The sequence below is a fragment of the Perna viridis genome, chromosome 14 (genome assembly GCF_037379345.1).
Source record: "Perna viridis isolate PV_CMFRI_1.1 ecotype Kerala chromosome 14, ASM3737934v1, whole genome shotgun sequence".
In the NCBI taxonomy this organism is placed as follows: domain Eukaryota; kingdom Metazoa; phylum Mollusca; class Bivalvia; order Mytilida; family Mytilidae; genus Perna; species Perna viridis.
Genome location: NC_142458.1, coordinates 33173513 through 33188868, shown reverse-complemented (window position 1 = coordinate 33188868; position 15356 = coordinate 33173513). Strand labels below are relative to the sequence as shown.

The window sequence follows — 15356 nt, the reverse complement described above, 5'->3', positions numbered from 1 at the left end:
AAAAAGTCTGTATTTGGTTAAAGTTGTCGAACAACTCCTTGTTAGAGTTTTTGGTCTTGGAATGAAAAAAATGACATATTTGCAGTTTTCAGCCAATTGTGTAGTTAAAATAGATAGAAAAAAACTTTCAATTGATGAAATGATCCTTATAATAAGGCACACAAAAGTTTCCATTTTGGTGAAAGTTATTGGACATTTCTTTGTTGCCTTTAAAAGGAAAATGAGTTTTTTTTTCAGTTTTTGGTCAATATCTTAAAAACTATAATAGGTAGGAAATAATATGTAAAATAATGAAAAGATCCTTGTGCTAAGGCCTAACAAAAGTTTTTATATTGCCAACTCAGTATTAGAGTTATGGTCCTTGGAGGCAAAAAATGAAACCAGATGAACGATTCAGGCCCATTGGAACCTTTCGTTTTATGTTTTCCTCTGATTTATGATTCTGAGTTTGGTTATTTTGTTATATAATGTATTACTTTTATTTAAATCAAAAGATGAACATCCTCTCACTAGATTTTGGCAGCTACATCTTCAACTTCAAACTCTTGGACCTGTAATATTCATTTATGAACTTTTTTTGACAGAAATATTTCATTTGATTCTAGGGATATCAAGGTATGGTTGATGGTGGAGATAACATCATTGAGGCTTCATGGGCTAGTTCATCTGGAATAATGCAAAAGGTATAAAGCTTGTAAAGATGTTTGAATAACACTTGTCTTGATGAATTTTTATAATAACACCAAAAAATTATTCAGATGTATAATGGTATCATGCTGTCATCATTTTGTCATTGTTTACATCTATTTACTTTTATTTAATTACAATAGCTTGAGCAAAACTTATCAGATCTTTTTTTTATAAATTTTAACACATTATTTGTATTTTACTACTGAAAGAAGCAACGTAAAAGCTACAAACAAAGGGAAACCCTTGGTCTAAATTTGGAGAACATTGAAAGAATAGCACATTTAGAACACACACAAGATAAAAAAGCCACCATAGCAATCACATCAAAACAAACAGCACAAACCTTACTGTATATTGAAAGAATCAGTGATATCAGTTTACATCACCAAATCTAAGACATAAGGCTTGTAAATTGGTATTTTGCTAACACAGGCTGATGGTTACAGCAATGTATATTAGTATTAAAAGTATTTTAAACCTTTTGAATGTTAGAATAACAATGAAGTTTGTATGAGGTCATTTAGGTAAAAGACCATGTTTTGTTCCACTGACTGCAACCTGTATATATCTTAACAGCTGCCACTGGGAAGGAGTAATTATTCATAGCAAGAATGAAAAATCTTTAACTTGGATTAAATCTATTACATAATGCTAGTGCTTGTAGTTTAACTAAATACCAATTCAAATTATCTCTCTTTAATGGAAGTGACTGGTTAATGCCACATACATGTATACATGGACATTCTGCACTGTAAATCCTTAATGAATTTCCTAACATTTTCCCTGAATGCCTATTTATTTCTCTAATGTTTACAAGTTCAGGCAGCAGATTGATTGAAATGTTTCTTTTTCTTTTTACATTTTTGACATTTTTTATTATAGTAATTGATTATTGAGGTGCAATGCATGAAAAAAGTAGGTATGAGGATGTCTACATTTACATGTATGGTGCTATTTATTTTATGTTACAGGGAGGTACAGTAATTGGTAGTGCCAGATGTGCAGATTTCCGACAGAGAGAAGGGCGGTTAAAAGCTGCAAAGAATCTGATCAGTAATAACATAACTAATCTGGTAGTAATCGGTGGTGATGGTAGTTTGACTGGTGCTAACCTGTTCAGACAGGAATGGATGAGTCTGCTGGATGAACTGAAAGAAGCTGGTACTGTTAGATTTATTAACATTTAAATACATATGTGACTTATCATTTTAAATATTAATCTTTGTTTTTTCTAAAAAATTAAGATATATGTTTATTCACTTAAGAGGTAACTGTAAATGACAATCTATACTCAAGCTACATAACATGGGAAAGGAGGAGACAAATTACCATATTTTTCAGAATTGTCATATAATGCCTGAAAGTTCCATCATAGGACTTTTATGTTCCTTATAAAAAAACATTTTCTAAATGGTGCTTTAATTGATAGAAGAGGACTTGTGTTTAAAATAGTATTTTGTTTTTGTTAGTTTCAGATCTGAAGTAAATTATTATATGAGCTTTTCATATTTTAGCCTTGATATGATTTGTTCACTTCAACATTTATAAATAAAAATTTGAATGTTTTTGGGGGGTAAATGCACTTAATTTTTTGGTGGGAAATTAATTGACAGCAGCTACCCTTTTAACATGTTTAAAACATGTCAGGATCTGTGACATGTCTCTATTCTAAAACATGTCAGGGTCTGTTACATGTGTCTATCCTAAAGCATGTCAGGGTCTGTTACATGTGTCTATTCTAAAACATGTCGGGGTCTGTTACATGTGTCTATCCTAAAGCATGTATCTATTCTAAAACACCCTTATTTCTTCCTATATCTAGGAGATGTAACAAGTGAAGTTCATAATGAAAGATAGAAGAAAATTTTGTTCAGAAAAAAATAAAAAAATTGTCCATATAAGGTCAGTGTCTTTATTGATTAAAATCACTTGAAAGTTTAGTCACTTATTCTATTTATTTACATTTACAATTTTTTTCTTCAGGTCAAATAACAAATGAACAAAGAACGAACTGTAGTCATTTAAACATTGTTGGTATGGTTGGCTCCATTGATAATGATTTCTGTGGAACAGACATGACAATTGGGACAGACTCTGCTCTTCATAGAATTATTGAGGCTGTAGATGCCATTGCCACAACAGCATCTAGGTGAGACATGGATAAATTATGGAATTCTTTGTTTTACTTAACAATTAGGCCACATATCTTTGCAATAATGATGACTGGAAAGTTAACTGAAAATTTCAAGCTAAAGTTGTATAGTTTTTTACTTGAATAGTGTAAAAGTGCCTTTGTATTTTTGTTTTGTTGAATTTTATTGATCTGACATGGCCATGCAGTGGAGTAGAAAAAGACCTTTTGTTAAACTTAAATGTCATGGTTTGAGAAACCATGAAAGCTGTTGAAATTTGTACACTACAAACAAATGTTCTCAGCATTTATGAATGAATTTCAAGTGGGACTCGTTGTCCCAGATATGACAATAAAGTGTATTAAAGTAAAGATATTTAAATTATCATTTTGTAACTGCATGCATAATTTCTGAGAAATATGATAGTTTTGATAGAACAATTGTTAGCCATTCATGTTTTTGAGCATCTACATTCTTGTATGTTGGACTCATTAACACTCCATACCTATAAATCATTTTAGTTTTGATACAACACATCCCTGCAATGTTGTAAAACTTGAACATTTAAGTTATAAAGTAACAACTCTTTCGGATGATTAATACGTTATTTTTCAGCCATCAAAGAGCTTTTGTGTTGGAAGTGATGGGAAGACATTGTGGGTAAGTTGAAACTAATGTTCTACAGCTCTAGATCTATAGAGATGAAATATTGTATGAAGATATGGGAATATTCAATACTGTATATACTCAAGTATAAGTAGATCTGCCTATAAGTTGGACCCCTCTTAGATTTCAGACAGATGCATTGCTAAAATTCCTTAATTGCAATGAGTATACCTTTTGTTTTGATGACTTCAATAAATATTGAAATAAATAATAGTTGTTTTTATACTAATCTAATTCAATCTAATTTTGGTACTGCCGACAACCCAAATTAAAATCTTAAATATAGTGAACAACAAAGAATAAAACAGAAAGTTTACAATAACCTAACATCTCATTTGATGATATTTCAGTAAGTTAAATAGGTTTTATCTTAAAGAAAAAGAATTTCATAAAAAGAATTATCATTACCAACTAGAATATTAATTACCTTTGTCACGAATTATGGTACATTATTTAGTAATGTTTCTTTTACGCCTTTGGGTTATTGGTTATTTGTAGTATACACATGTAAAAATCAATACACAAAATGGATGAGTGAGAAAAAAAGAATAAAATCAGTATCTTGGCAAAATAAAGACTAAACAGTAAATATTCTTTTACTGCATCATGTAGCTTTAAAGGGTAGAAAATTAAGACAGTCTTCCTAAAACTGATGTTTACAATTTAACATTGGGGTTAAAGGCTCCGGTCTGGCTGTTCAGTGTTGTTCTGATGCTATTGACATTTCAGGCTGAAAATTTTAGTTTATTGTGAGATGTCGTCTATAATTTGGAACCATTCCAAGCAGTCAAAAATTTAGTCCCAAAAATTTGACTTGTAGGCTAGTATATATGGTAGGTTTTAATATTTTATGTTTCTGCAATGTATAAGGCAACATGAAAGTGATATTTCACAAAATTTTGGTTTAAATAACTTTGAATATCTTTTCACTGTGAAATTTTTTGAAATATAAAATTGAATGTCCCTTAATAATGATAGAACTCCACAGTTTTTTTTAATTGCAAAATTTAGCATTTGCAAAAATTAACTGCTGTAAGTTTATAAACTTAAATGAACGCAAAATAAATTTTCACAAGAGTTACGTAATTATTATTCATTTCAAGAAAGTGTAGCTTTGAATTTCTGGAGATAAATTGTTTTGAAGCCATACATGTGTTTGGGATTTAAAATTTTTTTTATCAGCTGGCACTGTAGTCCCCAGTGGAACAAAGTGGATAAAGTTATCATCCAGCACAGGATGTACATATTCTAAAGTACCATGAAGTAACTGTTGGAAGTAGTAGGGTGTGGGTAATCTCCCATGATGATTCAATGCTATACTTTCCAGGTACCTTGCATTGGTTGCTGCTTTGGCTACAGAAGCTGACTGGGTATTTATTCCTGAGTGTCCTCCTGAAACTAACTGGGAACAGACCTTATGTAAAAAACTTAGTGCTGTAGGTTTCATTGTTTTTTATGCAAATCATTTTATCATCATATGTATGTGTGAAAAAAATTTAAATTAATTTATAAACACTAATTTCATAATTATTTTGTATTTAATATTTTATTCTAAATTGTTTATAGTATTTTTTTCATTGTGACACTTACATTTGATGCATATGATCTCTTTCAGCTCCCTAAATTGTAGTATTTATTCAAGTGTACCACTTAATGAGTTAAGCAGACACTACCCAAAATATAAAAAAAATCTAATCTAAAAGCCTTCACATCTTGATGACATATTTTTTTAGTTGTATGCATTTCCATATTTTCCTATGCTGTAGTTTGATAAAGAAGGATGTATGTCATTTTATGCAAAGGTTGGGAGAAGTTGAACTGCAAAATAATGTCTTTGTTTTGAGGAATAAGAGAAAGAGTATCTTACAGTTTAAATTGTGGATTATCAGGCATTTCCCATCTTGATAATCAAATGTTTGTATTTTAAACTAATATTTATGTTCAAAATGCTGCCATTTAATCATCTCAATTGGAGAAATCTGACAATCAGTTTGTTAATGTAATAAACTATTTGTGTATTTATATCTAAGCTTACATGTCATCAAATGTACCTCCTTTGAAAAAAATGTAGACTTCATAATGAGTGAAAGTTGAATATCCCAATATATCAGCTCAACTTATGAAATTTCAACATCATAACAAATGAGCCTTGACAAAGTTATTAAGTTGAAAATAAATGAAGTGAGTTGATGTTTTGCAATATTCTTTTCAAAAGTTTTTTTAGTTATCCAACATTTTCTCTATGATTCTCTTGGAATATTTAACCACTAGACTTACAGTATTTGCCAAAATTGAAATTCTAGTGATCTTTTGTCCATGTCACCAATAGAACTACATAAGAAATGTCATAATGTTTGTTTCTACAATCAGATTTTGTAGACTATCATTCAACAACCAATTACAATGAAACCCAACCAGATCATAGCAAGAAACATATTCTGTGATATAAATACATTATTACGCGAGTAGTATGATATTTAGTGTCCATCTGTAAAGGTTTTGACAAAGACTTTACAATTTCTTCCAGTGCTTTATATTTTTTCCTGTTTTTTTTTTCAGGAAAGAGAATTAGGATTGCGTTTGAACATCATCATTGTAGCTGAAGGCGCTATAGACACAGAGGGTAAGGCTATCACAGCCACAATGGTCAAAGATGTAAGTTATTATTTACCCATTCAACTAGTTGGTAGTCTGTTGGAATCACCTTGTTTCTCCATTTTTTTGTCAGCAACTGTTATTGCTAACCTAAAGTTTTGTTTTGTCTTTTTTGCCATTTCTGTGATGAGTCTACATTCTCACAGTTTTAAATTCACAATCTTTCCTGAAATTGTATAATAATATACTTAAAAAAAAAATAACAACAGTTTCATTTTCACGTTACAGTTCTTACCATGGAAAAGCAAACATAAAAATGTTGAGAAAACTTTACAGTTTACAATACTTGAAAGAGCCGAATACTATATTGATTAATATACGGTGTTCAATGCTCTAAAATAACCATTAAAGTCAGAAAAATGAACATGTAGTTTATTTTGTTTTAAAAATAAATTAAGCATGCTCTGTTTTGTAGCTTATAACCAAAGAATTAAAGTATGACACAAGAGTGACTGTCCTTGGACATGTTCAGAGAGGTGGAAAGCCTACAGCATTTGACAGAATTCTGGTATGGTTAACTATATTGTTGTGTAGAGGAGACAATCATATTTCAGTGTTCTTCACAGAAGTGGTTATCAGAGCATACTTCATGCACTTATAGTTTCACATCTTATTCACATTTTTATTAATGCAGGCTCGATTCACATTAATTATACCTCAACTCTGTTACAAAATTTAAGTACTTGATTCAAATGAAAGTCGTAAGAAAGTCTGCTTCTTTTCTACCCTTAGGCCAAATAAACAAAAAATTGGGGTTCTGTTTGCCTCTTTGAATAGAATTGGGTCAGTAGGTATAATTCTACATTGTAGAATAAGGACAGAGGCTGCTCTTATCCATATGAAATAGCACAAACACTGTCTGTTTTTACAGGGAGCTAGAATGGGAGCAGAGGCTGTCCTTGCCCTGATGGATGCTAACGCTGACACCCCAGCTTGTGTTGTATCACTGGATGGTAACCAGACTGTCAGAGTTCCTCTCATGGAATGTGTAGAAAGGGTAAATAAATTTCATTTGTCTTGATTTTGTGACTACTTTAAAAAAAAAATTGAGAGATTCCCAAATAGGTCAGTCTGACAGACAATTCCAGTTATTTGATTGGGTTTGGAAAAATGTTTGCTTCTGATCGACCACATGTTCATTGTAGTTTCACAGCTTAGAATGATATAGCCATTTCTGGGTCCTGTGAAGTTTTGTTCGGTCTGATGAAAAAGATTCTTTACCTGACCAAATGATTGGTAAAAGAGACAGACTTGAAGAATAGTAGTTTGTTTTGTATTTCTATACTGATTGTAATGGTTGTGGTATTTACATTGCAGAGTTTCTGATTTAGCTCAGTTTGGTAAAAAACATTCATATGGGGTCAATAATATTTGCATGTACTGGCTTTAGCATCAGTAGAAATTCAGAATCTTATTGATCTTATTGCCATGACCCAAGCAGTTCTGGTCTAGTATTGCTGACCATTACAGTATTCAGACATGATTTCTTTTTTTTTCAAATCTGGATTTTACCCTATGTTTACTTCCAATTTCATCGAGTTCCGCTTTTTCATGGTCCAAAAATAATGTAGTCTTGGTATTATTTTATTTATTAAATATCTGAATTATCATTGTCCCTTGAACAAAAAAAACTTTATAATCTTAAGTGATGTTTTTTTTATGATTTTGATTTGAACTGTTACAATCCAGGTAACAATTATATATCTGGTATATCATAACTATTCAAAGAGTAATCAAGGGAACCAAGGTTATAGCAATAGTCAAAAGAATGCAATCCAGGGACAAAGACCAGACATGGAACACAGACATACACAACAAAGAACATAAAGTAACTATAATCATTCATACAAAGTAACAAAAGTAAAATCTTAGAAAACATTTCTTTATTTATAGTTATTATAATATTGATATTATAGAAATGAGTTGGAAGAAATTTTACCACGAGCAAACATACCGGTGAAAATAATGAAATGAAAAAATCACAAACGCCAGCACATTAACACAATAAAAATTATTGCCTCTGCAAAGATCCAATCAAGAATTGAAATGGGTCAGGCTAATTTTTAATTCCAAGTAGCAATCATTGGTGCTGTCCATTGCAACCAGGAGGAATACTGCTTTTTATCCATGAACAAATTGGAACACTTTTACTAATACTACTATTTATTACAAATTATGATTTTTTTTATGATTTAATATTTTAGACTAAAGCTGTACAAGATGCCATGAACAAAAAGAACTTTGAAGAAGCAGTAAGGCTCAGAGGAAAGTAAGATCATCCGCAGAACTTAAAAATAAGATGCGTTTTAGAACCCAAAGCCAAAACTACTTGTACTTACATGTAGATATTGGAAATATTGGTATTTATCAGAGTTTTTGCCTATAACTGAGGTTTTCAATAAAGGATTTTCTAAACCATGTACTTTTCCAAAGACTGCCGTGTTTAAAGTGAGAATATGGCACCAATAAGAAAAATAGATCACTCGTTAGGGATGATAACAGGATATTTAATTGGAAAAATAAGACCACAAGTGTCAAAAAATGCCTAGATTTAAAGATTGTGTGGAACTTGTGCAGAAGTTAAATGGTCATAGGTCCTTGGCATGAATGATAATATTTGGGTTGTTCACAACATCCAATTCATTATCCTATTTATAGTATAGATTTTCTCCGTAGTTAATTTCTCTTTTAAACATCAATCCTTAAATTTTGAGATTGGTAGATTGTACTGTGATGTTCTGGCAGGATAGAGTCATTGACAAATTTATTTCACAGTGAATTATCAACATTTTGTTCCCAGGAAACATGCAATAAATCACTGCTATTGATATAATAATTAGATTTCTATCCGATAAAAAAAAATCATTTATCATCTCATTCATCATCTAATTTATTATGCAACATTGTCAATCACAATAGTTAGATTTCAGAAGTCACTGCTTTTTGATTAGGTAATATCTTTTTGATGATCGACTGATTAAGTTTTCCTATTGCTACCAGATAAATTATCGTCCCACTACAATATTTTAATCCCCCCTGCTGTGATATTTTAATCCCCCCCACTGCTGTGATATTTTAACCCCTTGCTGTAATGAAGTAATCCCCTGGGTTCAATATTCTACATGTTATATTGACCCCAGGGTTAAAACATATGACACTTGGATGCTTACTTGAAAAAAAAATAACCTCATCTTAGGTTGTATAAGGGTTCAGCAAGTGATGGAGATTATTTCTACACAGAGAGAACAAAATAAATAAACCTTTGGGTTCTTCAACTCTCCAATTATCTAATATTACCTTAAGTAAGCATGTTTTAGGCAAAGGAAATGTCAGCACTTCCAGTTAGAATGAATAGAATTTGTTCCGATTAAGGAATTTTTACATCATCAATGTATTGTTATGTAGGAGTTTCCAGAATAACCTTGCCACCTACATTAAACTGAGTAAACTGAGACCGCCAAAGAACTTATGTGATCCAACAGGAAAACTGTGTGTTGTAAGTATTATTTATCTGTGTTTAAGTATTAAGTACCATTCTGTGTTAAGTATCAGGCAATGGATGGCGCATCATTTTTATTAAATTGGTCTTTTTTGCCTAAAATATTTTCAATACATCTAGAAAACAATCAAAAGGCAATTCTGATTTAATTTGAAGCATGTGTGACAGAAATATTTTTTTACTGCTTATATTGGGAAATTGTATAGGAAAATTTTCCAGCCATTTTTCCATAGTGCATTTCAACAAAATTTGACATATCATTATCTTATAAAGGAAAATGTTACAAACACTTTGGTGGTTATTTCTGGAGGTTATAGGGTATAAATACTTAGATAATGCAATAAAATCTCTGTGTTTTCTTTTTTTTTCATGTGCCACACTTTATGCACATTTTGCTTGAATCTTAGACAGAGAAGTACTTTAATGTATTGTGAAGTAGAGTAAGGTTCTGTATGTGATACTTCTAAAGACCAAGTTTTCATGAGTTACTTTCCCTCCCATGAGAAAAGTATTTTTGAGTTAAAGTAATAAAGAGCGAAGGTCAAATTTCTCAGAGAATTATTATTTTTTTGTAGCACAGGTCTCACTAACCACTTCTAAGGTTTCCATTACTTTGCATGTTATTAATTATTTTGTATACTTCCAGACGGGTAAGAAGTTAGCTGTGATGAATATAGGTGCCCCAGCCTGTGGAGCAAATGCTGCAGTGAGGTCCTTTGTTAGATTGGCCCTGACTCATGGATATACTGTCTTAGGTATCCACGATTCATTTGATGGGCTTCTCTATGGAGATGTAAGTTTATTCACATATTTGTTCTGTATTGTAGACATACTGATTATCACATGTATGTATTCATCAAAAATGTTAAATAGCACACTACATATATGTAAAAAAAAGTTTTCAGGCCTCTTAATGTTAATCTAATGTATTTAGGTCTTGAATCCGACCTTGTCCCTATAAAGGATGCCTCATTGCCTGTTCAACAAGATCTTACCTCATTGCCATATCAACTAGATCGTACCTCATAATTTTCCTTGTCAATGAACATTGTAAAAAACAAACATTCTCATCTTGTTTTTGGGGCAATAGAAGTTTAAAAGAAATGCCCCTTATTGGGTGTCATTTTAAAGAAAAATAGCTTGAAAACCTAGATATTATCTTTGTCGGGCCCAAACAAACATAACAAACAAATTATTTTTAGTACAAGTTAATTTTGTTTTTGAACAGTTAACACCTATTACTATTGAAAACGACATCAAAGTAAAAAAAATATGGAAAACTTAACTTTCATTGTGTAACAGAAAACAATTTTCTGTTGCCATAAACATTTAAAAAATTTGAACCCGAGTTCTGAAAATAAAAACATGTTTGCATTTTCCTTATTAGTTATTCAACAAGGTATTGCCATAGTTTACAATGTTTTTTTGTCTTTAGTTTTGCCAAAAGAGACTTTTGAATATTTTTTTTATAGCAAGGGTTTTATAATTGTGATAATAATTTATTACAATCATGAAACCTCTTATTTTTGTTAATCTTAACTATTTCATTGTTTTTGTTAATTTCCTATGTTGATTGATAGAAAGTGTATGTAATGATAAAACACTAAAAATATATGGCTATTGTGTCAAAATTTCATAATTTTCTGTTTTTTCATCACTTTTTGATTGGTTTCTTTTTTTTTAATTATGCGGAATGTCATCCTATGTAAAATGTCATAAGGGTAACATCTTCACCTGAAGTGCAAAAATGTTTTGCCACAGTGCTACACCCACTGACATTGTCATTTCTGATGTCTCAACTTTTTTTATTGAAATGTTACATATGAATTTACCTGTACTTGTTTGTATTCACAACAGTTAAATGGGAAAAAGAGAGTAAGTTTTAGGTCACCTGCACTTAACTGTGGCCTCTTGACCTCACCTGAGTGTCCATCTAAAGCATAATAATTCACATCTTTTCTCTTAGAGCTATGTACATTGATTCATAAATGACAGATCACAAATGTTGTTCAACTTTAAATCTTTTGTCCATGGTGTTAGAGTTATTTCCTTTGATCACAGTGTGTCAGACTAGCATAATATGTTAATGAATGGAATCACACATGTAATAGTCCAAAAGACTAAAGTCAGATGATTTGTGCACTTTACATACAAATTGATTATGGATTTAAGGTTTTACAGTTCACACGTGCATTCATACAAGTATGTCTGTTTTACAGCTTAAAATGAAAGTATTGGTACATTATATACATATAGCTGTTTATCATAATTTTAAATCATATTTTTCTCATGTGTACACATTGGTATCTACAGTAATAAATTGTATGCTTTCAACACAGTCACTGAATATCTAGTGACATCTTCACAAGTTTATATCGTGTATAACTGACTTAGCATCTATCAGTATGAATGAGAGGCTAGTGATATAATAGTGCTATATCCACTTGTATGTATTTGTTCATTTTTTACTGTAGGCTCCTAAGGTACATGTATTGGAAAGTTGCATGTATTGTTGGTTGAAATTTTATAGGGATTATGTTTTAAAATGAAATTGAATGTTTTTTTTTTATTTGCTTTAGAATCCTCGCTGAAAAATATTAAAGTTTGATATACTGCTCACATTTTTATAAGTTACTTTCTTGTTCTGTGATTTTATTTTAAATATTGGTTTCTATTTAAATGTACTTTAAATAGAAGCAATTCTCAAATAAGAATATAATTATTAGAATATGTGTAGCAGGAAATCCATTTGTATCTTTGTATTATGTTGTAATTTTCTGGACCATGAATTCAATGATTACAACAGTAAAAATATGAGCAGTTCTGGATAGAAGTAGGTTGAATAGTGGGAGTCTATATTTTATTCCTATTAGTGACAGTAAGATGTAAGATATTAGCCTAGCCCTGTGTGATTTTATTTGGATGAAACAAGCTTAACAAAGGGCACCTGTTGAATGTTCTTTTATTTGCTGTTTCAAATGTTTTAATGTTGTAAATGAAAAAAAGAAGAGAAAACTTTGAGTAGACTTTGGCATCATAAACTTCAAAATTTACTTTATTTTTGGGAATAATTTGATGTCATGAACTTTGACTGGAGTTACTGTAGAAGGTAAAAATATTCTCAGACCAGTCGAATTAGTTGGATTTTAATTGTTCAGCTGTCAAGAGAATTGTGTCAACTTCGTGACAAAAAATCTGAAAGAAGTTAGTACAAAATTATAAAATATCAGCAAAATGTAAAGAATATTAACATGGTGTCCAGAAAATTTCAGTTGATAGAAACGAGTTTTGGCTTTAGAGAATAAATGAAAGTAACCAATTCTGAATGATGATTTGTTATTCCATAAGCTAAGGCTGAGGGCGCAAAAGCATCGTGATGTCAATATTGATACAGAAAAAAAAAGTTATGTAAAGGTTCATCTGTTTACATGTACCAGAGATAAAAAAATATGGTTTTGAATATACAAATTTAAAAAGGTACATGTAAAGAATTGTTGTAAAACAGCTGAGTTAATTTTGTTAATTTATTTTTTCCTGAGTTAATTTTGTTAACTTATTTTTTTCTCTTTTAAAAGTTTCTCCTGAATCTTGCTGATAGTTTCCTTAATTTATCATTTTTGTCAATTTTGATATTCTTAACATCACAGACAAGATATCAACATTTATGTTTACATCATACTGGGCACAGCCAGGAGAAATAATCTTCCGAAAATGATAAAGTATTTCTTGGTGAATATAAGAAGAAAGACTAATGACTGTATTGAATGAACCTTTACACAACTGCATTCTCACTTGGCTTAATTTTGAAAGCATAGTTTTGGATGAGATAACATATAATTTCATTGCTTCTTCCCTTGGTTTAGTTTACATTACCATTATAACATTTCTATAGCAAAACATATGCATTGGTAGTAAGGTATCCCTTTGGATAAGGAAAAAAAAAACTTGTATAATCAAGTCCGAGACTACACCATACATATTTATTTTACTATACCAATCAATGAATTTCTACAGTGTGTTCTTCTTAAATGATTAAATAGATTTCAGTGGACTGTAGTTGATTTAGCCATGAGGTTGGGACAAGTGGTTTTTGGTGCAGATATTTTTTTTTAGAGAGTTGATATTTAAACTTACCACTCTGTGAAAACTGACAATGTTAATTTTTGTAAAAAGTATATTTATTTATATAGTATGAGAGAAGTTCTTGCCTTCCCTATGTATGATCTATTTGCATTCAGTTTCATAAAAAAAATTAAGAGAACAAAAATGCAAGCAGACAGTAAATGAAAGTACTACTGGGTAAAGTTGGCAGTTTAATTGTTCATTGCTTGGCATTTGATGGATGACTCAATCATTGGCAATTATACCACATTTCCTATTTTTGTAAGTCCCCTTTGAAAATTTATTGGATTTTAATAAAGTAATTTTGTTCAATCAAAAAACAGGATTTTATCTAAGAATACATATGTCACTTAAAAATATTTCAGTCTGCTAAGATGAAGGAATTAGGTGTAACGGTTGGTACAAATGGCTGTGTTAGGGTGGTGATATAAAAGCAGTGCTGTGACAATTCATATCCAATTTCAACATTATATATTCTATCATTTCATTTTCAGTCTTATGGTAATTTGCTAGATCACTTTGTCAGCTTTATGTTACTAGTAAAAGCATCATTATTATTCAGATAATTAACCACAAACTGTGAACTTTCTTGTAAACAAACATATAAATAGAGTTGATTTCAAATCTCCACAAAATTTTACCAGACCATGATACATGTAATTGAACCAAGTAATACAATCAGTAGTTGAAATTGGACGAATTGCATAATATAATGAACTGATTGGTTTATTCAGTGTTTTAACTGCCGTCAGAAAAAAACCGATACAAAATGACAATTAACCAACTAATACTTTACAAGAAAAGAACAGAAAAAATTAACAGCTTTTAGAAAACGGATTGTAGTTGTTTTATACCCGATACTAATGGTCTTTATTAACTATTTAATACATAGCTCACACAAATTGTTGATCCGGTAAGAATATATTTGTACCAGAGATATAGAGAATGCACCTGTCGTAAAAATTCATGGCACAGCTATATTTATTTTATATGGAATTTAAAATTTTAAAATCAAATGCTTTTTTTTTATTGGCTCTGACATTTGTTTTGAAAGTTCTTTACTGAAACTTTTAACAAATTTGATATACTGTTACACTGTAAACTACAGTTTTTTCACAGCTGTTTTTTTTTAATGTAAACTTTGTCTTCTTTCAATTTCTAAAAAAAATGATATGTCTTCTTTCATGGTGATGTTGATTGTGTTCAAATCATTTATTATCCTAACAATATTACTTACTTTTAAACTGAGCCAATACATAAACAGTTTCTGAAATAAGCATGATACGGTTTATTGGCAGTGTTTTTAGGGGGAGGGATAATAAACAAAATTGTTTTTCCACTCTGATACTGTGGCAAAGCACAACTCCCATGTAAATAAGAATTTCAGAATGTCACATGTATATCTGTGCCATGAGTTAATTATTTTTACGAAAATTGTAGAACAGACTTTAATCATTGCAAGGTTGTGGTTTATAGTCAACACAGAAATAAAAGCATATCAAGGTCATTTAACACAATGTTTGTTTGCCCTGACTCGACTTCCCTTCATTTTTTGCTGACTTATGTTTTTTTGTATAGTGGGTAATGTACAT

General features: G+C 30.6%; 1 protein-coding gene across 12 annotated transcripts in view; it reads left to right on the top strand.

The window, feature by feature from the left end:
- Positions 1–15356, top strand: part of LOC148599047 (ATP-dependent 6-phosphofructokinase-like) — a 37797-nt gene that overhangs the window by 3564 nt on the left and 18877 nt on the right. For 7 of the 12 annotated variants that reach the window (XR_015918755.1, XR_015918756.1, XM_088562474.1 and 4 more), the window contains exons 3-14: positions 606–683; positions 1662–1851; positions 2674–2839; positions 3438–3482; positions 4816–4924; positions 6048–6143; positions 6559–6651; positions 7015–7140; positions 8348–8412; positions 9549–9639; positions 10289–10435; positions 14657–14677. Coding sequence is in view for 10 of the 12 variants with exons in the window: in XM_088562474.1 (XP_088418600.1) it covers positions 606–683; positions 1662–1851; positions 2674–2839; positions 3438–3482; positions 4816–4924; positions 6048–6143; positions 6559–6651; positions 7015–7140; positions 8348–8412; positions 9549–9639; positions 10289–10435; positions 14657–14677 (1227 nt within the window). In the remaining 2 variants the exon portion in view is untranslated. Of the gene's footprint in view, positions 1–605; positions 684–1661; positions 1852–2673; positions 2840–3437; positions 3483–4815; positions 4925–6047; positions 6144–6558; positions 6652–7014; positions 7141–8347; positions 8413–9548; positions 9640–10288; positions 10436–11029; positions 11042–14129; positions 14160–14656; positions 14678–15356 lie in introns of all 12 variants that reach the window. The other 5 variants (XM_088562478.1, XM_088562476.1, XM_088562472.1 and 2 more) reach the window with 3 other exon arrangements.